Here is a 22,172-nt window from a genome sequence, read left to right on the forward strand (position 1 = left end):
ACAGTTCTGAGGGCAATGCATCCACATTACGTTCGCATCTGTCAGTGTAAAGCAGGGCTACATACGCTATGCGTGTGTAAATACACCCTCCAGATGACAGCAGCTCGCAAGGCTCTCTAACCACATGATTTCAGTAGTAGCGTGAAAGCCGTCTTGTGCTCGGGGGAATTTCCCATCCACGTGTCTGAATACACGACAGAGAGGGCGGGATATAAACAAATGCAACCATTGGCCGAAAACTCCGCGTGCACAGCCCGCTGGCCGACCCATATTAAAACTGACGTCAAATGGACTTGTAGCAGTTCTTTCTCGCAGAATGGAAGTAGCCGTGGAAGTGAAACGGATTAAACTCGCTTAATCTTGGCAGGATATTGAACTTTCCTTCGCTTTTTTTAAGCCCCCTTTGTGTGCTGGTGAGATAGTTATTTAAACGAAGCCTGGCTTTGCGGTAAGTACATGAAAAACAAGTATAAACAGCATATGATCGCCAGCTGATCAACCTGAGAAAGACGCAAACAAACAATCCGCCGTCGCTGTTAAAATAACAGAAACTAATTTGTCTCGAAACATGAAGGATGTTATGGCACTTCGGTACGTCTCCGTTAAAAGTAGAACTTTAAATAACGCAGGCTGTCATTGTTTTAGTGGAGTTAAATTAAACCGGCTTCTCCCGGCTTTCACTCACATGTCCGGCCGGTGAATGAGCTCTACGCCGCAGAAATCTTCAGCACTCTTAAAATGATGCAATATTAAACATCTGTAAAAGTGAAATGGCACATTTTCCACTTTATATGCCTAACATTGATGCGATTCTTCTTCCGCTTGATATGTTTAAAATGCATTTTCACTCATTATTTTATAATTTATGAGGTTGTTTTTTTTCAATAATCAGGGTTATTGAAACTCCCTCATATCAGTCAACTTCTGCTTTGACACCCAACGATGAATTTCAGATTGCGGTTAACACTTTTATAATCTAAACAGTATTTATAGTCAAATAAACAATTAGAAGTTTTAAAAATTGTTTGTATAACTACACACTTTTTTTTCCCCTTTCACATTATGTGCCTCTTGCGGTCTTATGTGCAGTATTACATAAAGTTGTAGTGGGGTGATGTGAGGCTGTGTTGTATAAAAACTGTGGCAATAACAGAGCTGCCTCAGTGCTTAGGACCACCAGCCAGCCTCCACTTATAGTGTCTGCAGCAGGGGGAGCCACTGCTTGACAGAAACACACGGATCTCTGCCTGGGCAGTGGAGCAAGGCAAAACAATAGAGTTCATCTGGAAGTGTTTGTTAATATTTTTGTTTTTCTTGTACAAAGCCCTTGTAGGCTGTTCTTACTCTGTGTTTGTCAAAACAAAGCATTAAGCTGTGCTCATACAGCAGACAGGCAGGACTTTCTGCTTGTGCTGAAAAAATCAAACCCCCTCCTTCATGTGGAGACCAGGTCAGGGAAAGTGGCTCAGGGTTTTCCTCAAGGACTGTCATTACGTTTTTGCTTTGGACCCTAATTTGGAATTGTGGTAGTATCATAACCCTGTATTACAACTTGATTGTGGATTTGGGTTTTGCTCGAGAGGCGGCTTGAATTTGAGACATATTTTGATAACTCTTTGACCCACTTTAAGGTTCAGGGTTGACTTGCAGCATATCATTGCCTTTGGAGAGGTTGCCAAGTTTTCTTTGAGACTCTTTCCACACTCTTGTGGTAAAATTGGCTTAATTTCTTCTAGTGAGTTTGTTGCCGTACGCTGAAATGTCACTTTATATGTGCAATAGTGTAAAAAATGCTGAATCTTAGTAAAATTATTTACAGGGCAGTTAATTAAGAAGCCCAGCAGAAGCGAGTGAAAGAGACGGCCAAACTTTATTTTGTGTAACCATGCCTCAACTGAATTGGATAACCGCAGAGTACTGTGATTACATCAGTGAGTTGAACACAGTCATTTGTTGAATTTAATCCTGAGCCACAAATGTTGCCAACTCCTTTGTGGCTCAATTTTCTTCTAGCAGACTGAAGAAAATAGGTTAACAGGTTATTGTTAATAAGAGATCCTAGGGCAGCATAGTCTGACCTAAGATCAGCCTCAAAAATATCAAGGAGCCTCAAAAATATCATCTATCTATCTATCTATCTATCTATCTATCTATCTATCTATCTATCTATCTATCTATCTATCTATCTATCTATCTATCTATCTATCTATCTATCTATCTCTATCTATCTATCTATCTATCTATCTATCTATCTATCTATCTATCTCTATCTATCTCTATCTATCTCTATCTATCTCTATCTATCTCTATCTATCTATCTATCTCTATCTATCTATCTCTATCTATCTATCTCTATCTATCTATCTATCTATCTATCTATCTATCTATCTATCTATCTATCTATCTATCTATCTATCTATCTATCTATCTATCTATCTATCTATCTATCTATCTATCTATCTATCTATCTATCTATCTATCTATCTATCTATCTATCTATCTATCTATCTATCTATCTAAGACTCATCAATGTCATAGTAAATTCCAGTTAATGATCTTTAATCATTGATGAATCACTGATTAAATGCAGTGTGCAGTTTTGTGACTTGAATCACACTTCTCTACATAACTAATGCCCTAATAAAGAGTATTACAAATGACGTAAGTTTCTTAATAACAATCCCGAGGAAATGATTGGTGTGTCATGCAATAACAGCCTAAACTTACCTAAGAAGTAGTAATGAACAGCTCTTATTGTCCCTTTTATTGTTATCACAATAGTATCACAAAGTATCGTGATAAAACTTAAAGTCCATATCACCCTGTGCTAAATCATGGCTTCTCACAATCTGTTCAAGGCTGCTCCTCTGCTAGTGCCCCCCGTATGGAGGATGAGGAGGATGATGTGTTTGAGCCAGATCCCAACTGCTGGCGCACACCCTTCAGGGAGATAAAGTGTGAAGACCGGGGCACTCAGACGCCCGGTCCTGGCCAGGCACTACACAACGGCATGCTGCCCTGTGGTGTTGTGGAGGAGCCCAGACGACTATTCTACGGTAAGTTGGTGACATGCTGTTTTTTAAAATAAAAAGGGGAACAGCGCCTTGTGTGTGAGAACCGGTGTTATAAAACTGAAGCACAAAATCATCACGTGCAACTCACTGTGAGAAATGCCTAACCATGTTGTTGCACTGATCTCACCCCTTGGCGCCTGATAGTCGTCATTACACCAGCTTTTATGGTCTTTATGCACTCTACCCAGCTGCTTTGCTATTGAAAAGGCGCCAATATGACTGAAGAGAAGTGGCAGAGATGTTCACCTGTACTGTTTATACTGCTGATTATCAATGATAGCAAAGGTACACAGGCCTCATATACAGCAGCCATTCCAAAGTAGCTCCATAACAACTGACTGACCCTGACATGTGAGTAACTTATAAAACTATTATGTGTAATAAAACCGCAGCTGGAAAAACTTGTCCAGGCTAAATGACACTGATCAGTGCTATGCAAACCTTAGTTTCTTTTCCTAAAGGAAGTCTGGCATGTGTCATTGCTTCAGTGTCCATGTGGCTGTTTACAGGATAATAAGTATTGGCCTTGACACTCAACAGGTAACGCAGGTTTTCGATTGCACTTCCCAGCGCACTTCGAACTTGTCGGGGATTTTGACGCGAGGCAACAAGAGGAGCAGAACAGGATGGAGCAGTTACCCCTGCACCAGCCGGCTGCACTCAGCTTGGAGGCCTGCATCGGGCAGAAACTTCAGCTGATAGGCGACCAGTTTCACCGGGAACACTTACAACAGGTGAGAGGGAATGATGCACCATCACTGCTAAGAGTTACTTTATTTTGCATTTTACACCATCATGGTTAAAACACAGAAACTTAAGAGGTGAAAGTAATCCAAAGGTTCTAACTGTATTTCAGAAACTTTTATAACAATAAAACATCATCATATTGCTTTTATACGACAGAAAGGACATCATAAACTAAAGATGCACCTATCAGGCTTTTGTTGGCTTATAGAGATTTCCAGTTGTCTTTTCCAAGGAATTCTAATATAAAAAAGAGAAAAATGTATGGCATATTCATTGATACAGGCAGTGAAATTGAATCCAATAGTAAATTATCACTCATTATAGATTAAGGTGTCTGATCATAATCTAAATTGCACACATTAGTAACACCACCTATGTAATTTTTAAATTTTTGAATCTAATCTTACAAGATCCCCTAATCATGTAACCCGACCGAGTTGCATGTAGAGTCAAAAGTTTGCACATATTTATTGTGTTTGCCCCATGTTTGTTTTGGAGAGGCTGTGTTCAGACACAACTTCAGCCCTGTGCCTCTTGTTCCCTCAGCCCACAGATCCCAGGATGGCCCTTCCCCCACATAGCCCACCGACACCAGTCCCTTACCCTGCCTCCTCTTCCTGTTTATTTCTCTCTCCTTTCTTTAGGGCATTTCCCCAGTGTGCTGTAGAGGCAAGAGGCATAAAGATCTCTGACTCAAACAATACACCCTGTCCACAAAGTTTGTGTGCTGCTTCTACTTGGGTGCATTAAATCTTCATACCTGGCATATAACTTCTGTCAAATGCAACATGTACAACACGTATGCAATTGAACATAAACACATTTTAGTCTGTGCATAAAAAAGCAGAAGTTTCAGAAGTAGGTAAACATGTTGTAACCCAAAGCTCAACACATGAGCCCAGAGGGGAACAGCTGTGGTTCTGGGGAGTCTTCAGTCACCCCTGTACTCAGCAACAAGCTGAAAACAAAAATCAAACACAGTATGAATAGTGGGCAAAATCCTGGATGATGAATAAAAGGGACCGGGTGGATGTTTGGAAATTAAACCACAAAATACCCAGATAACAACCATCTTCAGCTCTTTTGGAGAAAGAGCTCCTCCCTGTCCTGCCTATCTAAAACCTCCAATTTTTAACCTCACAAAATGAAGTGTGAGACAGTTTCTGATTTTCTCATGGGCTTATCAAGTAGAGGTTATTTATGCTACCTCTACAAACCATGACTCATGTGCGTTGGAGAACACACACAGAGAACCAGACAGTCAGACGGTAGGTTTGCTGTTAAGCGCAATTGTGGTCGGGGATGTACTGACGCACAACTTAGACTGGACTGTGTCAGGGGATGAGGAAGTGGCTTTTGCCCCTTCTTACTGTTGTAGCAAAAAAAAAAGAGTCAAAGGGAGAATGAACCTTGTGCAGTCACATCCTGCATGCACATATTGTGATACTAATGACTTAATGTGAGAATCTTTTTTGTGCTTCTGCCATGATGACTGAGTTAACTAAAGTCGGAAAAGACTTTAGTTAACTAAAGTCATCTAGGACTTTCGTATTGCTTAGATGCATTTGCAAATAAATTATAACTATCTTTCACTTATGTTTATTTCTATGTTGTTACAGAGGCATGTTTTTGAGGCTGAAACACACAAATGATGTACAGTCTTAGATGTGTGTGCCTCTGCAGTGTCTATTTTTGGCACTTCTTGTGCAGCTCTTTGTATTGTGTGCGTGTGTGTGTGTATGCCACGGCATGCATGGCTACACCCATGCTTGTTTTTCTGATGTTTGCCATCCCTCTCTTCTCACTCTTTCTCTGTGAGAATCGGGACAAAAACTTTCACTGGATAACAAAGATTGGTGCTTAGATGCGTTTCAGCAGCAGAAAACTTTTCAAGGAACTAGGGTTGTATTTTGTTTTGTTGTAGTTTTATTAAACTCCTATTGTTTCCACTGCAGGGATTGACCTTGGACTAAAGCTGGAGTTTCTGTAACTGATTATTTGCCAGTCTGGGTATTGCTAATAAGAGTTTGAATTCTTGCCACTTAAGATATTCTTTTCCAAATATTATATCCAAACAGCCCATTCCGATTTCAGTGGTGCACTTTTTAAAATAACGATGGAAATTACAATTTGACATATTTTTCACCTCTCCTCCTGTCATAGGAGAGACTTGCTCATCTAACAGCCTCGCATTTAAGAGTTTTGAAATTCACAGTAGAAACACAACTGACAACTATTGGTGAAAGAAGGTTCTGGGAAATTAAATGAATGTTTCAGGTCCCATTGTACAAACAACTTTTATCTCATCTCTGCCCTGTTGCTCTGGACCACAGCCGACTTATTAAGCAATTATTCAGTGCAGACACTTGTCTTGGAGCAATTCAAGTGCTTCTGACTGCCATCACATTGATGGGTTTTCTTAGCAGTGTGGCTGCAAGTGTTCTCCATGGGAGCTCCTTGCCCCAGGCGAAACAAGGGATTAGGCAGCGCAGGAGTGCTGGTGGATGTTGACAGATAAATTGCTCCTCAGTCACAGAGGGCTGGAGGGGACGCTGAGGTCCCCCGAGGATGGCTGACATTAGCCGGTCTGCCATTTGAGACATGGCAGTAATGACAGTCACAATGGCAGGAAGACGGCTCCAGCCTGCGCAGGGCAAGGAGCAGAGTTAGGTTTCATCCCCATGTTTTTTTAAGAGATGACTCTTGGTGCTTTGGATAGGAGGTGTTGAAAGCAGGGTTAAATATCTTCTGTGTCTGTGCATGTGGCTGTGTGTGCGGTGACTGTGTGTGCATGTATGTTGTGTTTGTGGCTTTATCTTTGCACTCTCTCCTTTCAGCACTTGTAGAAAAGAGGGAAGAGGGTTTGATTAACATAAAAACAAGTTCTAGTATCTCACTATTAATCTGTAAAGATTTTTCTGTTCTACTAACGTTTGTTGCATGTTTGTATTTTACTTTGGGTTCTTTCTCTTTACTGATACGACTAATCCAGAGTTTCAGGCTGTGGAGGCCGGTTTGTTTACTCAAGCGATAAGACGGTGCTTCTGAGCAGCTGGCCTGACGGACAGCCTGCTCTAGAAACTGATAAAGCATATCAGGGTAGTGTCAGAGTGACGACACAGAGAATCTGGCTAGACTCTTGCGCTCTATCAGCCAGCTAAATTTAGAGGCAGACGCCTTTTGGCAGTTACTGGCGTGACTCATGAGTACATTGTGACAGGCTGGTGCACACCTCTTGTTGTCACTCTTATTCTCTTTCTCTGTTTATTTGTGTGCATGCTTCTTAACTTGGTAGAAGTGAGTGCAAAAGGTCACAAGAACATTTTGTTTTTGAGATGAAAGATTAATTGCTCTTCTTGCATTTTAGAGCAGAACATGATAAATTCCTAACATGACACATTGGCATTGCTTCATTTGCCAACAAACACCCAATATCTGGCAACCAAATGAATCTAATTTATTGTGGTAATTATATGATTACCAGTGCAATCATACAATTAAGCTTTAAATAAAAAGTCTGAAGATCTACCTCATGGTTTTTCCAAGTTTAAGCTTTTAGCTTGTGGTGAGATAATCCACTCTGTTACTTTTATTTCACTATCATAATATCCCCAGGCAAGATTTAGATACAATGTGTAACAGAGACCTTCCCAAGTGCTGTTGCCATAGTTTTGTACCTTTTTCATTATTTTCTATTTTTTTCTTTGGAACACAAGTAATAGTAGGGGAGTGGAAAAGCTAGATTCCTTCATGCTAGCTGAAACATGGTAAAGCTTATGCAACACCATGCAATGTTCACCACAGATTGATAAGAAAATGAAAAAAACCCAACAGTCTTATCACAGTGGCAGCTCCTGTCTTTCAACTGTTTCAAGGTCTGGACATCATGATGAGTGCCTTCCAAAAGTGATCATGCACAAACATGTCCACATTTTGTCTCGTTACAACCTCAAATTGAAGTGGTTTTTTTATTGGGATTTTGTGAGAAAGACCAAAAAGCTTTTGTGCAAGTGCAAAGAAAGTTGTGTGTGAAAATGTGAAGATTGGGTATGTGTATAAGTAACCAGATTTCTTTGTTCTAATACTCCTACATAACATGCAGATCTCCCAACTATCTTCAGCGGTTTTCTAATTAGTTAATAGATTTTGTGGTTAATTGCTGGTGTGCAATTAATCACACCAGAGGTTTGTTAGTGAACACTAGTGAACAGATATCATCATTAAGACCAAGGAAAAAAACAGATTGGTCAAGTTTAAAGTACAGCTTTTTGTTCGAAAACAGTATTCTAATCTTTGAACATCTCACTGAGACCTACTCAGTCTATTAATCAAAATTTAAGCGAATGGAAAAACGATAAGCTGCCCAAGGAAGAAAAGCATTCATCAGAGAAGCAATCAAGAGGTCCATGGTAACCTAAATCACCTAATAATTATTAATTGCTCACTCCTGACCCCATTGTGAAAAACAAAATTCATAGGAAGTTTCACCAAATGCAAAACATTTGGAATAAGGTGGTCTGGTCATTTGTAAGCTCTATATCCAGTCCAGTCAGTCTGGACTTGAAACATTGCATAAAAGAAGAGAAAGAAAATACCCCCTTTTACAAAACACTTTAATAGTGATTAAGGTGCATCAGTGGTTTTGTAAAAGTATGGATGTGGTGAGACTGACTTCACCAGTTAATTGCAGTTGTGACTTAGGCTGTGTGTGACCAGACAGCTGCAGAATAGTAAGAAGGCAAGTTTTATCATTTAAATTAGAAGCATATGCAACAAGATTGCTAAACTAAGTTTGTCCGCCATTGTTTTCAATAGATTAGCATGGGGAAACTTCTGATGCAGATTTTATGCGTAGCATTGATGTGGTATGACACCTCCTATCAATCCTCCCCAATAACTTTATTTTAAAAAAACAACAGCCTTGCAATGTATCGACTTCCCTTGTGAATTATAAATGCCCAGAAGGAACTGTAAGGCATGTCATCTTCAGGAAATGTTTCAATCTCCTTTAAAAAAAGACTTAGACTTGCATTTAGCGTTAAAGGTTTTTGTAAAAAATGTTTACTCAATCGGAGTGAATAGATATGCATGCCAGTCTGTTCAGACTTATTTAAAACCATATGTAACTGACCCTCCATTTCACAATATACACAAGACAGTATGTATATTGGTCTGCTACAATAGTGGCAGTGTTGGTCTGCCACATAAAATTAGTCATAGTTTAAGCCTTAGCTAAAGTAAATTTAGCTTTATTAATTGTACTACTATGGACTGAAAATAGTCTCATTATTGTCAGCCATAAAAGAATCTGTCTTTCATCAGCAGGTGAGCTGTTCGACTACTGTAGCTGTCAAGTAGACGCATTTTTTTTTTTTCTCAGAGACTCTCTGGCCCTCATCTGGAGCTCCCTAATCCCATTTGGCGCAATTATCTTATCTCAGGTTCTCAATGAGCGAGATAGCATTATCCCCCCCTAATCGTACACAATCCAATTGGCTTGCAGACCAAAGAGTCTCGTCTTTGGTTGCTAGCTGCTGGTCTCAAACAGACAGATTAGAAAAATACTGTGACTGTATGATGAATGTGTTTATTGCTTGGAATGTTTATTAGGAAGTCTGACTTTGTGTAGACCCAACACAGAAATAAAGGCTCCAGTAATAAATGCTGTTGGGGACAGAAGCAGACTGTTGTGGAAATATCATTGCTGTTCCAGTGTCTGGTTCTGTCTTCCTAGTTGACCTACTTCACTATGCCTCCTGTCACTTGCATCATTTCACAGCCAAATGTAAACTAAATGCAATAGTAAAGACCAAATCTTTGTGTTGCTTTTGAAGTTTGTAGACTGTACTAATGGCTAAATGCTTTATTTCTGTTTGATTTTTCAGTATCAACAAAACCAAAGAAATCAGGGGCCGCTGTGGTGGCGCATGACTGCAGCTCTTCTCAGCCTCCTGTTTGATAGGGGGTTTATTGCTGGAGGAGGTGGAGCAGGACGGAGGTGAGGGGGAACTTCCTCTTATATCCTTTGTCTTCATCTCTGTTGGGATGAACTGGACTCCTGAAGGCACTGTCCAATCTAACACGGGTCTGTTTGAGGGAGGAAAGAAAAGAGGGAAAATAGTCACCGCGGGACGGCGACAACCAAATTTTATACAAGGGCGTGTGTTTTTTTCTTTAAAAGAAGATGCCATGATGCTCCGGGATTCATCTAAAGGACAATGTTTATATTTAGGCCTACATGTCATGTAGTCGTCTTGTACAGTATATTGTTCTTTTTTTTTTTCTGTGCACTTCAATATATGTCCTTCTTAAAAGACCTGACCTCCACAGACCTTGGGAATGCCTTATTCAGTGTCTTCTGCCAGAAGGAGAATTGAGTGTGGTTTTTTTTGGGGGGTTTTTTTGGACAAGCAAGGTGAGATGGTTAAGGAAATGAAAGGAAATGTGGTGTGACGGTTTCTTTTCTGAAGTCCCCCAGGAGACCAGTCAAGTTAATTTACTCACTTCCAAAGAGGCCACTTCCCAGAACAAAGCATTTTGCACCTCACCTCAATGGAACATTTATCTATTTATCTTTTCTATGTATTTTTCTCTTTATTTTCTGTGCTTTGGTGTCAATCTTAACCCGTCATATCTTTTAGGATTTTAGGAATAAGGTAAACATTCTGTACATAAATAAGTTGGCACACTGAGAATTATCAAAGTGTAGTTGTGCGCTGCATGTTAAACATTTGGGACTTTTTCAACTATATAAGAGGTGAAATTTGCTATTACCTGGTTAAATGGGCCTGATTGGTGCCAGCAGACCTGATAAACATCAAAAAAGACTTTAGATAAATATCAGACCTTGTGCAGATGACTCCACTTTTATGACTAAAGAACTGACAAGATAATTTAGCTTTAACTACAGTTCAGTAGTGGATACTTGGCATGCAAATCATTTACGTATTTTAGGATCTTGTTTTGCTGGTCAAGTTCCTCCTTCGTTACGCTTGTCCCAATTTCCGTGATGAACATTATTCTGACAAACCACTCAGAATCATGAAAGGTTACTAATTAAAACAATTATGTTCCCCATTGACTGGACATTTTGTTACACAATGGAAAACTTGTTTGGTTACAACTGACATAACGGGTACTGATGATGCCCAGCAGGCCTTGCCCACTCTGGACAAAGAGCAGGATCGCCCACATACACTGAAAAAAGTACCTCTTTGGATGAACATAAAGAATCATGGAAAGGTTTTCCACCTGATTACTTTGCTTTATTTCAGCACCATGTAATTCTGTTACTCCTATTTAAAGCAAATGTATTAGGTCAACTTAATTTATTAAGGTTATTCCAATGTAAAGCAATTGTGTTGGCTCAACTTTTGTTATTATGGTTATTTCTAATTTAAACAAACATGAGTTGGCTCAACTTTTGTTATTATAGTTATTCTATGGTTGATTCTAAATCAAACGTGTTGGCTGTACTTAATATATTATGGTTATTCTAATTTAAATAAAATGAGTTGGCTCAACTTATTTTATTACGGTTATTCTATTAAGTGTTGGCTCAACTTAATATATTATGGTTATAACAATTTAAAGCAAATGTGTTGGCTCAATTTAATTTATTAAGGTTTATTCAACTCATTTACTATAGTTGGACCCAATGTAATTTAAAAGAGCCAGCCCAACTAATTTGCATTATGTCGGACCAAATAATTTACTTGACTAAGATTAATGGCAATTTAGTTAAAACCAACTTTTTTTTTTTCTCTGAAGAGTTTTTGCGGCGCTAGTGGCTCGTATTTTTTTGAGACAGTAGGCAGACAGGAGGAGGACATGTGGCAAAGGTTGCCAGGACTGGGAGTCAAACCAGCAACGTCTGTGTCGAGGACTAAGGCCTCCAAACGTGCAGTGTGCTAAACCCCTGCGCCACCACAGCACGCTGGAGAAACCAACTTATGTTACAGTGATACCTTCACACTACTTATTAAGTTGATCCAACTCATGAAAATTAAGTTAGCTCAACAAACATGCTTCATGCTGAAAGAAAGCTATTTAATCGTGTGAAAATCCTTTCCATGATTTAATTACGTTAATTCAAAGACTTTTCTTTAAAAAAAGTATTTTTTTAAAAAAAAGACTTTTTCTACAGTTCTTAAATGCTGCAAGAAATTTAAGAGCAGTTTCAGTGCAGTTTTTAAATGACAATAGTGCCGTGCAGAGAAAAACAAATATCTATAGTTTAATGTGTAAGTAAAACCGCTTTGAAGTCTTCCCAGGCGTAAAACAGTTATGTCGCGTGATCTTCCATAATCTCACGTGATCCCCTGATCTCGCTAGACCCTCTTCGGAGGGAAATGAATCTGACTAAATTGAATCACGTTATCTCAACTTGAATACGTCATTCAAGTTGAGACACAAACGATTGTCTCGCGTGATATCCTGTGATCTCACTCGGCTTCAGCACTAGCATGAGTCTGACTATAATGAATCATGACATCTCAACACGATTAAATCTCATAAACGTGAAGTTGTTGAATTTCTTGTTTATCCAACATGATTGTATCACGTTTTTGTTTGAAACATGAAATTATTTAGTTAAAAGTACATGATATTCTTTTGTTAATCTGAAAACCCCCTAAGTTCATTTTTTACAGTGTAAAAAAACAACAACCTGCCATTTGACATGAAAGTAAATGAATAGACGGTCATCTGTCTGGCTAATAGAAATGTTATATCTTGTAGCTGTACTAACAGCTAAGGGATGTCTGAGATGTAGCACACTGAGTAGATATTTACATTAAAATCATAGGGTGTTGACTTTTACATGTATATAAAAACTATTAAGGTCTTGCACCATGCACTAAATTAGAGCAAATGAATCAAGCACACTGTCACACTGTTTAAAAGTTTACTTTTTACGTTTCATTTCACCAAATATACAGTTTTATTTAGCATAGCCTTATTCCTAGGATTTTCCCTTCATTTTATGTGTTCTTTTTATGTGATTGTTTTCAGACCTCCATGCCCTTTAAGTGGAGCTGTGGATCCACTGTTTTTGCACTAGACTTCCACCCGTTTAAGAGTTCAGATTGTTTCCGAGCTAACCTCTTTCTCGTATGAAGGTTTTTCAGTCTCAGCTTGTTTCTTTGCCACCACATTTCAGATGTATTCACTTATATGGCCAAGACAAATAATCAGTATTGAGTCCCGACTGACTGAGCACAATGTGCATTTAGCATCTGTTCTGGAAATTTCACTCACCAGTGTTTCAGGATTTCAGTTGAGCGAGAACAACTTTTTTGCAGAAGACCAACTTTGAACACCAAGTTAATATGGCATAAACAGTCTGTGAAACAGAATCACCTCCTCTCAGGATACCTTTGTGCGGTTTCACATCATTTGATATTCTGTTGGGTGATCTTACATTGTCTGTGGTACTCGGATTTAGATTTGGGATGTGGGTACACACATAACCACCACTGGCTCACCAGACAAACTGTCTCTGAAAAGAAACAAAAGTGAAAAAGGCTGTAATTACTGTTGAAATATGAATACATATAAAGACACTGTTAAAGATATTGTTTATGTTTTTGTGTTTGTTTTTTTTATTATTATTATTTTCATGCTGAATCTTTTGGACCCAAGGAGCAGTCCATATCAGGGGTCTATAATTACTTGCTCCTTACAATGTATCAAGTTGATCACTGCATAATTACTGTCTCGATTTCTCTTTAAGATGTCTCAGGGACAGACTTTTTGGGCTACTGGTAACCTTGAGAATCTGTTACATGTTTCAGAGAAAAAGAGTGTTGTCACCCATTTATTTATGTTAGAACCTCTTGAGGTGTCTTTAGGTCTTGTGTATTTTCATTTCATTTAGATTTCCTGTAGTCTAATTTCCAGGACACACACACAGGTACAGTTTGAGGAGTCTGGGCTGGCATGCTGGAGGTGGTGATGACAGGGGCTCCTGAGTTTGCAGTCAGAGGAGAGAGAGGTGCACTAAGTGTGGTTGTGGTAATAGTTTCCTGCAGATCCTGAACACTGAGCCAGTCCCTGTAGCACCTCGTCGCACGATCAGCTCTTGACTTCCTCCTCATGCTGCTCCTGCATGGCATGTTTTTTTTCAGTGGTTCATTTAATTTGTAATTTATTTTTTCTTCCTTTTTAATTTATTTTTGGTATGTTTTACCAATTTCTACTGTATACACTTGTGTGTGCAATCACCTCTTCCTCTTTCTGCTTTGATCTTGGACTCATAAATGGTTCAGCTTAAGAATAATTGTGCCTGACTTTTTTTGGGATTTTTATTGTATCACTCATTTCTCACAGCCTGTAAAAAACAGCGCTCTGAGTTTGTCGTGGGAACAGAGTGCACATTGTCTTTCACTTTTCACTTACAGCCAGAGCAGAAGTTAATAAATATGTATTGTATGTTGTTGCCAATATGAAGAGAAAAACTACAAACCACCTCTTAAGCCCGTATGAATGTGTGACACTTAAAAGATGAATATGGTTATTGGTGAAGTAAACTCAAAATTTTCAATTTGTTTAAAACGTTTAGGATTTTTTGGGGGTCCAGAAATGCAGTAGGTTCAATGCAGTTCAACTTATCTCCTGTACAATTAGTCATCATACATCGTGCCCATTGCTAATGATACCCAGGTTAGTGAAAAAGCATAGAAATGAAAAGGTTTCCTATTTACACTAGTTACAGAATGTTTGTTCCTTAATCCCAATCATTGCGTTGTAATCAGTATGCACTGGAAAGTACTTTGTTTTCTGTAAATCCCAGAAGTATTTTAATGTATAGTATAAACTCTGGATTGTTCTTATAGGCTAATCTGGCCATGTGTCAGCTGTATCTCTGTGCATTATTTGGACAAGAAGGTTCAGGTTTAATAGCCTGTTGATTTATTGAAAAGGGAAACAAGCCACCATGGTGTCCTTATATTTTTTAAGTGGAAGTTTCCTAAATTGTGCTCACAGCATTTTGTGATTGCTGAGGTCCAAGACTTGGACAGGTACTTTTTGGAAACCATCAGTGTCTTGAATTTGTTTTCCACTTTTACTTTTATATTGGAATTTGTGTTTTTGGAAGAAGATTTAGCCTGTTTTATACCATAACATTTATTCTTTGAGGTCTTTCTTAACTTTTAAAATTGTATTTTCTTAAGAAAAAGTGTCTTTTTTTTGTAAGGACAGTTCATTCTTTTAAGACTTTTTTAAGACAAGCAAGATCATTTTAAAGTCAATGAAATCAAAATCATTTGTTTTTAATGAAAATTAATTCTGAACATTCCTTGCACCTCTTACTATAGCGTAATAAACTTGGGCCAAACATTATACGGTTTGATTGACTTAACTCATGAGCTCGTTGCTATGAAATGTTTGCCCTTCTTTACGGAACAGATAGCTGACCATGTATTTCTAAACACCCTGGAATATGCCTTTAACTGCTCAATTTCAATGAAGTCTTGATTATCACACACTCTCTGTATACCAAGAAATGAGACCCAGCGAAAATGTAGCATTTTTGTAAACATTGACTGTGTGTTTTCGAGACTCTTCTGTGCACTCTTTTTATCTTGTGTTTATATGTATTTTTTCTGGTTGTTAATATTCATATGGAAGTAAAGACAATTTGTTATGTAGTGCAATATGCTGTATATACAGAGTTTTGCTCTACAAATGTTTTTTTCTGGATTTCTTGTTGTTTATTGGTACTTTTTTCAATAAAATATTATGGAAGTTATCAAACTGAGTTAAGTTCTTGGTATGGTGATCAAGATAACATACAGTTCATTTCAAAAATATTTACTCCACTTGAGATTTTTCCATTTTTGATGCATGACAAACATGAACTTCATTGTGTTTTGCCGTAGAATTAGAGGACAGATCAAAGCAACTAAGTGCATAATAGCGGGTCCCCTCTGTGTTCAGCCCCGCTTAGTTAATAATTTGTAGAGCAACTTTTCCCTCCCATTATACCAAATGTTTAGGGGTCAGCTTGTACAAGAACTGTAGATCTAGACAGGAATTTTCCCTCTTCTTTTTTGGAAAATAGCTTAAGCTCTGTCCATTTAAATGGAGAACATATGTGAATATTATTATATGATGTGATATAATATGACATAATTTGAAGTGCCATATAATCTCACTGAAATGTGATTCTTAACTCTGTCTGGCTCAATCTAACACATGACTATGCTTTGATCTAAACTATTCCAGTGCAGCTCTGTTTTAGGGTCATTGGTGAACCTCTGCCACAGTTTCAAATCAAGTCTAAAATGTGTCAGATGAAGCCAAAGCTTGGTTTGCTGTTTGAGAGCCTAACCCAGCTTTAAACTTCTCCTCATTTATCTTGAACTTATCTGCTAGGTTTTTTTGTCTTCATGATGTTTTTCACTAATGTTCTCCAACAAACCACTCTAATTTAGGTGACTACTTAAGATAGTTCTTTATACTGAGGTATCAGAGGATAGAATTCATATGTATGATACAATCTTCCAATTTTTATATATAATTACATTTAAAAACCATCTGTGATTTTCTTCAAATGTCACATGCTCCACTTTGTGTTGGTCTATCTTATAAAAAAAAACAAAGTCTGAATAAACCATGACAGAGTTTGATAAAAAAAAATGTTCAAGAGGTGTTGATATGTTTCCAAGGCACTGTAAAGCAGTACAGCTATATTCATATAAACGTGAAATTATCTTTCTCTTTACTTTAATACCAATCCATGTCATCTAACCATAGCCAAAAGAAAAAGTTGTGGCCCAAAAATTTCTTTCTCTTTTGTCTTGCTTCTAATCCTTTGTACTGTAACTCTATTTGCAGGAGTTTTGTATTGAGCATGTAAGTCACTGGCTGATTAGCAAATGTCTGAGTCCAGCTGCGTCTTTGAAGCCAACCAGGCAAATCACAAAGACTTTTTTCATCATTTTTATCTAGAGTTTAGTAATTAGTTTGAAGGAAGCAGTGGGGCTTCCTGAAATCTCTAATATCTGCTGTCCGAACAATGCACACGTGCAGATAGTGTGTGCTCGCACTGCATGACAAGAGAATAGGTCCGTGTGTTTACTGAATAAGAAGAGGTACTGTCACATCTTCAAAGGTTAAGGCCGACCTGCTGAGCCTGCAGATTAGTTACGCTGCACCCTCAATGCCTGAAGGCTCTGGAGGAAACTGATTACTCCTGACACACGTAAATATAAAGCATTTGTTCAGTCTTTTTGCTATGTTTGTGATGTATTATTTGCAAAATGTACAAGCTTTCTATCCATTCTTCTGTGGGCACTGTACTGACACCAGTGAAAGATTAAGGTGCAAGCACTTGTAATAACACTACAGCAAACGATGCTTTTTCTTTCTGCATAGCAGACATCCTACCGACTCTTTCCTTGGGGCTGACGCGTGGCACTCTTATTGTTGTACATGCCAGATAGAGTTTCATTCAAAAACCACACCTGCCTCACCTGTCTGGCAGCCCGCAGCAGAAGAACCCTCTTGCACTTTGACATAAACAAATATACATCAATGAGCGCACCAAAGGATGTGATCAAAACCAAACAACAACTGCTATTCCAGCCACAGTTGACTCAGGTGCAAAACTACAGTGTCTCTCCCCACCTAAGCTCAGGTTTTAAATGTTTCAAATATATGGTTAAGTTTGAATGGAAGATAATTGGAAGAGTTACTTAGACATCTGTCAAATTGTATATTCATCATGTGACTATAGGCTTCAGTGTCTTTAAATACTATACCAAATATGAACCTGAAGGCAGGAATAACCCTGATTAGCTCACATTTTGTGGCTCCTTTAAGATCAGTACTTAAATGGGGAGAGCATTGGCTTTCCCTGGTTCAAACAATGACTTCTCTGTTCCCCTCACTTGGCTGCCTGCTGAAAGAGACACCCATTAGAGAAGCGTCTATCTCTGAGGTCAGGCTGAAGGGTCACACACAAGTACGGCTCTTGTTTATGTCTGCAAAGCCAATCAAAACACTGCAGCCTCCTACTCGCCCAGCTTTCTAGTTCAGCAGAATGAAGAGCAGACTCTGTCAGAGCTTAAGCAACCGACTGCAACGAGTTCCACCTCAGTTATTGAGCGTCTCCTTTAACCTGAGCAAAAGTGATGTGTCACTTACTGAAGTAAGAAGTTGCAGCAATAAACTAGGACTTACAGCACCTGCTCAACACCACAAGCCACAGGTACTTCCCCCAACCCTTCAGAATGTTTCAAGAAGCTCCTCACTCAACAATACACATTTGAAACAAGGGAATCATGTGCACTCAATCTTTTAATTTCGATATAAGGAGAGGGCATGAAAGGAGTAAAGAAAGAAAGACTTTAAGTCAAGAGTCTTAAGCATGCAAAACATTAAATTATCCAACTGTCTGAATATCTCACCACACTTTTGTAAACTTTAATGTCTTACCCTTGCCTTGGCATAACCAAGGCTTTCCTTGAAAAAGTTATCTAATTTGCAGCAAAGGTTGTTCACTTATATATTAATAGCTTAACTTTTGTGTATGTGTTTATTTGAGGATCCCCATTAGTCTCTGCTGTAGCAGAGACTATTCTACCTGAATAGAGTTGCTAACAGTGCATTAAGTGCATAAGTGCAGTTGTTACAGTTTTGCATTGTTTGCAAATGAAGGTATGCTCTAGCTGCAAGTGCTGGTTCTGTAGGGAGAGCAGAGATATTTCTAAGCTTGAGGCCAAGTCAAAGCTAAAGCTAAATAAAGGCATTCTAAATCCCTGAGCTGTTTCACATTTCTTGTTACAACCACAAACTTCAATGAATTTGATTATGATTTTATGTTATGGCACTGCTGGAGACTATAAAGAAATTGATGTTCACCTAAGCTGAAAGGCCAGGCAGGAAGGGCATTCTTTAGAAAAGCAGCTGAGAGCCCATAGTTGCTCTGGAGGAGCTGCTGAGATCCATTGCTTACGTTGGGGAATCAGTTGACAGGAGCACTTCACAAATCAGGTCTTAATGGAAGAATGGTGAGAATAAAGCCATAGTTCTGGTTAGTGACTTTAAAAGCCAGGAGGGGGTCGCAGTAGACATTTTGAATAAAGTGCTTTGGTCTGACACCACACCTGGCACACCATCCACACAGTGAAACATGGTGGTGACAGTATCAGGAGAAGAGAAGACTGACAGAGTTAACGAGAAGATGGACTGAACTCAAGACTACAGAAACCTGGAACAAAACCTGTCAGAGGCTTCCAAAGATAACAGCACAACAACCAAAAACACACAGCAAAATTTACAACATACACTAAAATGATTTGCATCAACAAACTGAGAATCTGACAAGTATTGAACATTTCTGTTCACACACAGTCTAGCTGTTTTAAACATAAGAATGCAAAAATAAATAAATAAGTATTGCGAGATTTGCAAAGCTGGTGAAAAGTTACCGTAGACGACTTGCTGTAATTGCACCAAAACTTGTTTCTAAGCCGATCTGACTTAGGGAGACTCAACACAGATTATGAAAAGAATTGATCGTCTTCCTACCACTTTATTAATGTGCACTGCTTTGTGTTGGCTGATCAAACAAATCCCAAAAACCATATTAGAGTTTGTGGTTTTAATTTGACAAAATGTGAAAAAGTACAGGGGTATTAATTTATTTTTATTGTACTGAATCTTTGCAAGTAAAATAAGATTAACTTTATTATGATTAAAATAAACTCATTATGTAGCTTTGAGTTTATAGTTTATAGTTGTTGGTAAAGACACAAATGACTCGTTGCAAGGAGATTGGCCACTCTTTAAACTTTGCATGTATCTGAACACTTTGCTCTCTTCTTATCCAGCGCTTACACATCTGGTGCTCAGGCTATTATTTGTCATGGGAGTAAGCCAATGCTGTTGCGTGTCACTGTGCAGGCGGTGGGGAAATGAGACTGGAGCATGATGTGGGTGCAGCAACCCAACAATGATCCCCTGCCCCCTCTTCTCAGCTGTGACTATACACAGCTGACCGACTCTGGAAAAGAAAAGAAAAGAAAAGAAAAGCTCATCCTCTCGCCAGTTCAGTTCATCCCCCAACAAACAGCTCTACCCCTCAATGAAGCAAACTCTTAACACGCAACACTTAGTTCCTAATGATCTACAGAAAGTCTGTATTTTTGCCACTGCAATTTGGTTCCTTTACCTTGCTACAAAAAACATGCAACATTTTTGTTGTTTTCAATCTCTTCTTTTGATCTTATTTTCCAGAGAGGCTCTTTTCTGTCTTCTTTTGCTGCAGGAGTGGTTGGGCAACCGACGTACTACACCGTGAGTTCCCTTTGTTTACCAAGAGTAACCCAGCAGAGTGCAAAGCTTTGTTGAGCTGCAGTCACTCCCGGCCATCACAGCTGTGACACACACACGCGCGCACACAGCCACACACACATACACAAAGAAAAAGCGAGAACAGAAATCTCTGACTCACAAACACTAGCAGTATCCTGTGGTCAAGGGGAGGGATTTAATTCCTCACAGCACTGCTCGTGAACCTGTTGAACTCGTCTTTTCAATCTCTTGCTGGCTATTGTTCTCCCCTCTACCTTTTCTGGCTTTATCATTTTTTTTAAATCTCCATACTTACCCACTACCATTTGGACCCAATTAAAAGATACACCCCATAAACCTTCACACAGCAGGCAGCACTCTCTCCCCGTGCATGAAAATCCATACACTTGGCATGCACCTCAGAAGGACACAAGCTCTGCCTAATTGTGATGGGGTTGTCACTCGATAGAACATAAACAAGCAGGGTCATTGCTGGGAACTAATTGGCAGGAAAAGGATTCCTGTAGCAAGATAAAAATGAGAAGTCACTGTGGTTTCCACAGGAAGCATCAGGAGTCCTTTGCACTGGCAAGGCCTATGGTGTGTAGTAATGAGAAAAGAGTTTGCCTCAAGCCCCCTTTCCAGACGCTGTGCCTTCACAAGCACGCAGAACCCATGCAGTGCTGGTGAAACCCTCTGAGCCAAAGATATGGACAGGTTCAGCGGGGTTTTTTGTACCCAGCAGGTTGGAAGTGGGCCAGGCATATCAGGCAGGCGGCCTGGCTTGTTAGCACGCCTCACCTTGATAAGAGGAGTGTGCACTGAAGGATCAGACTGAAGAAGAAAAACAACCTGCACAACTAGGGGTGGGGATAGACAATTGCGTGCGTGCGTGTGTGTGTGTATTTGTATTTTCAGTGCATGCGTCCACTCACGCAATGGACCTCCTCCAAACAGAAACAACTGCAAAAACATCGGATAGAGCAAGTCCTCGCTCCTTTTCTTTCACTCCTTCTTTCTTTCCCTTTCTTACACCTCCCATCCCCCATTGCTCTACTACTCTTTCCCTCCTTTTTCCAGTCTTATGTGAGTCCTGTTCTCATGCTCTCCCTGACTTTCTGCATGTCTATCGCACACACAAACATGCACAAAGTTTCCCTCTCTGCCTGCACAGTCTCCTTGTTCCCTCCTCCTCCTCCTCTTGCTGCTTGTTGTTGCTGACTGACAGCGCTGATTTACTCCAGATTTGGCAGCTGGCCAGCTCATCTCAAACAATTGCACGAGATCGAGGGTTTGCTGGCTGAGCCAAGTTTAGATGGCAATAAACATGGTCAGCAATTGCTGCTCTTCTCTCTTCTACTCCCACCTTTGTGGAAAAAAAATATTATGGTGTTATGAATTGCAATTTTTGAAATATGCTTTGAGATATAAAGAGACACCTTAAAGTAATTAATTGCAGCTGTATTAGATGCTTTATTTAACAAAGAAGTAGTACCAATTGAAAGAAACTTATTGAGATGGCAGCAGTTTATTTTTGTTTCTTCATTGTCAAAAGCTCTCAAGGTAAACATGATTTTTTTGACAACTTTACTTTCTCAGCTGTGTTCAGGCTTGTTGCTCACAAAAGTGATATTCATTTCCGTGAGCCGAAAATTCCCGAAGAGTAATTACATTACATCTGGAACACCAAACTTCGGTGTGCCAGATTTAACTTGTCGTCCACCCACTGATAGCACAATCTCCAGCTTAAAGCTCAGTTTGAATTTATAAAACAAAAGTTTATTCTGTGTCTTTTGTTTTGGAAAATCAGTGGGATTTACTAGCTGTTGTGGTGATTACTACTCTTAGCAATACAAATCAATAACAGTGTATTGCTCTCCACTTCATGCTTTCAAAAGCATGAAATGGAGCGTGGAATATGTTCACAAGTAAAGCAGTAGAAATATGTTTGCTGGTTATTTAATTAATGATGTTTGAAGTGCTAAAAAATATATACAGTAATACTTTTAACCTTCACTACATTTGAGATGATCATCAGCTATATCACAC

General features: G+C 39.1%; 1 protein-coding gene across 3 annotated transcripts; it reads left to right on the plus strand.

The window, feature by feature from the left end:
* The first annotated feature begins 311 nt into the window (after window positions 1-311).
* On the plus strand, window positions 312-11,110 carry LOC122846607 (bcl-2-modifying factor-like). 3 transcript variants are annotated; one of them, XM_044143677.1, is made up of 4 exons: window positions 312-448; window positions 2,859-3,056; window positions 3,615-3,808; window positions 9,707-11,109. In XM_044143677.1, the coding sequence occupies exons 2-4, from the start codon at window positions 2,885-2,887 to the stop codon at window positions 9,821-9,823; spliced, it is 483 nt and encodes a 160-aa protein (XP_043999612.1). In that variant the 5' UTR covers window positions 312-448; window positions 2,859-2,884; the 3' UTR covers window positions 9,824-11,109. The 3 variants fall into 3 exon arrangements, with proteins under 3 accessions (XP_043999612.1, XP_043999611.1, XP_043999610.1); XM_044143676.1 differs by lacking the exon at window positions 312-448 and adding an exon at window positions 595-1,931 and having other exon boundaries at window positions 3,645-3,808; window positions 9,707-11,110; XM_044143675.1 differs by lacking the exon at window positions 312-448 and adding an exon at window positions 604-1,931 and having other exon boundaries at window positions 9,707-11,110.
* Window positions 11,111-22,172: the final 11,062 nt, after the last annotated feature.

Source organism: Gambusia affinis, linkage group LG16 (assembly GCF_019740435.1).
Source record: "Gambusia affinis linkage group LG16, SWU_Gaff_1.0, whole genome shotgun sequence".
NCBI classification, from domain to species: Eukaryota; Metazoa; Chordata; class Actinopteri; order Cyprinodontiformes; family Poeciliidae; genus Gambusia; species Gambusia affinis.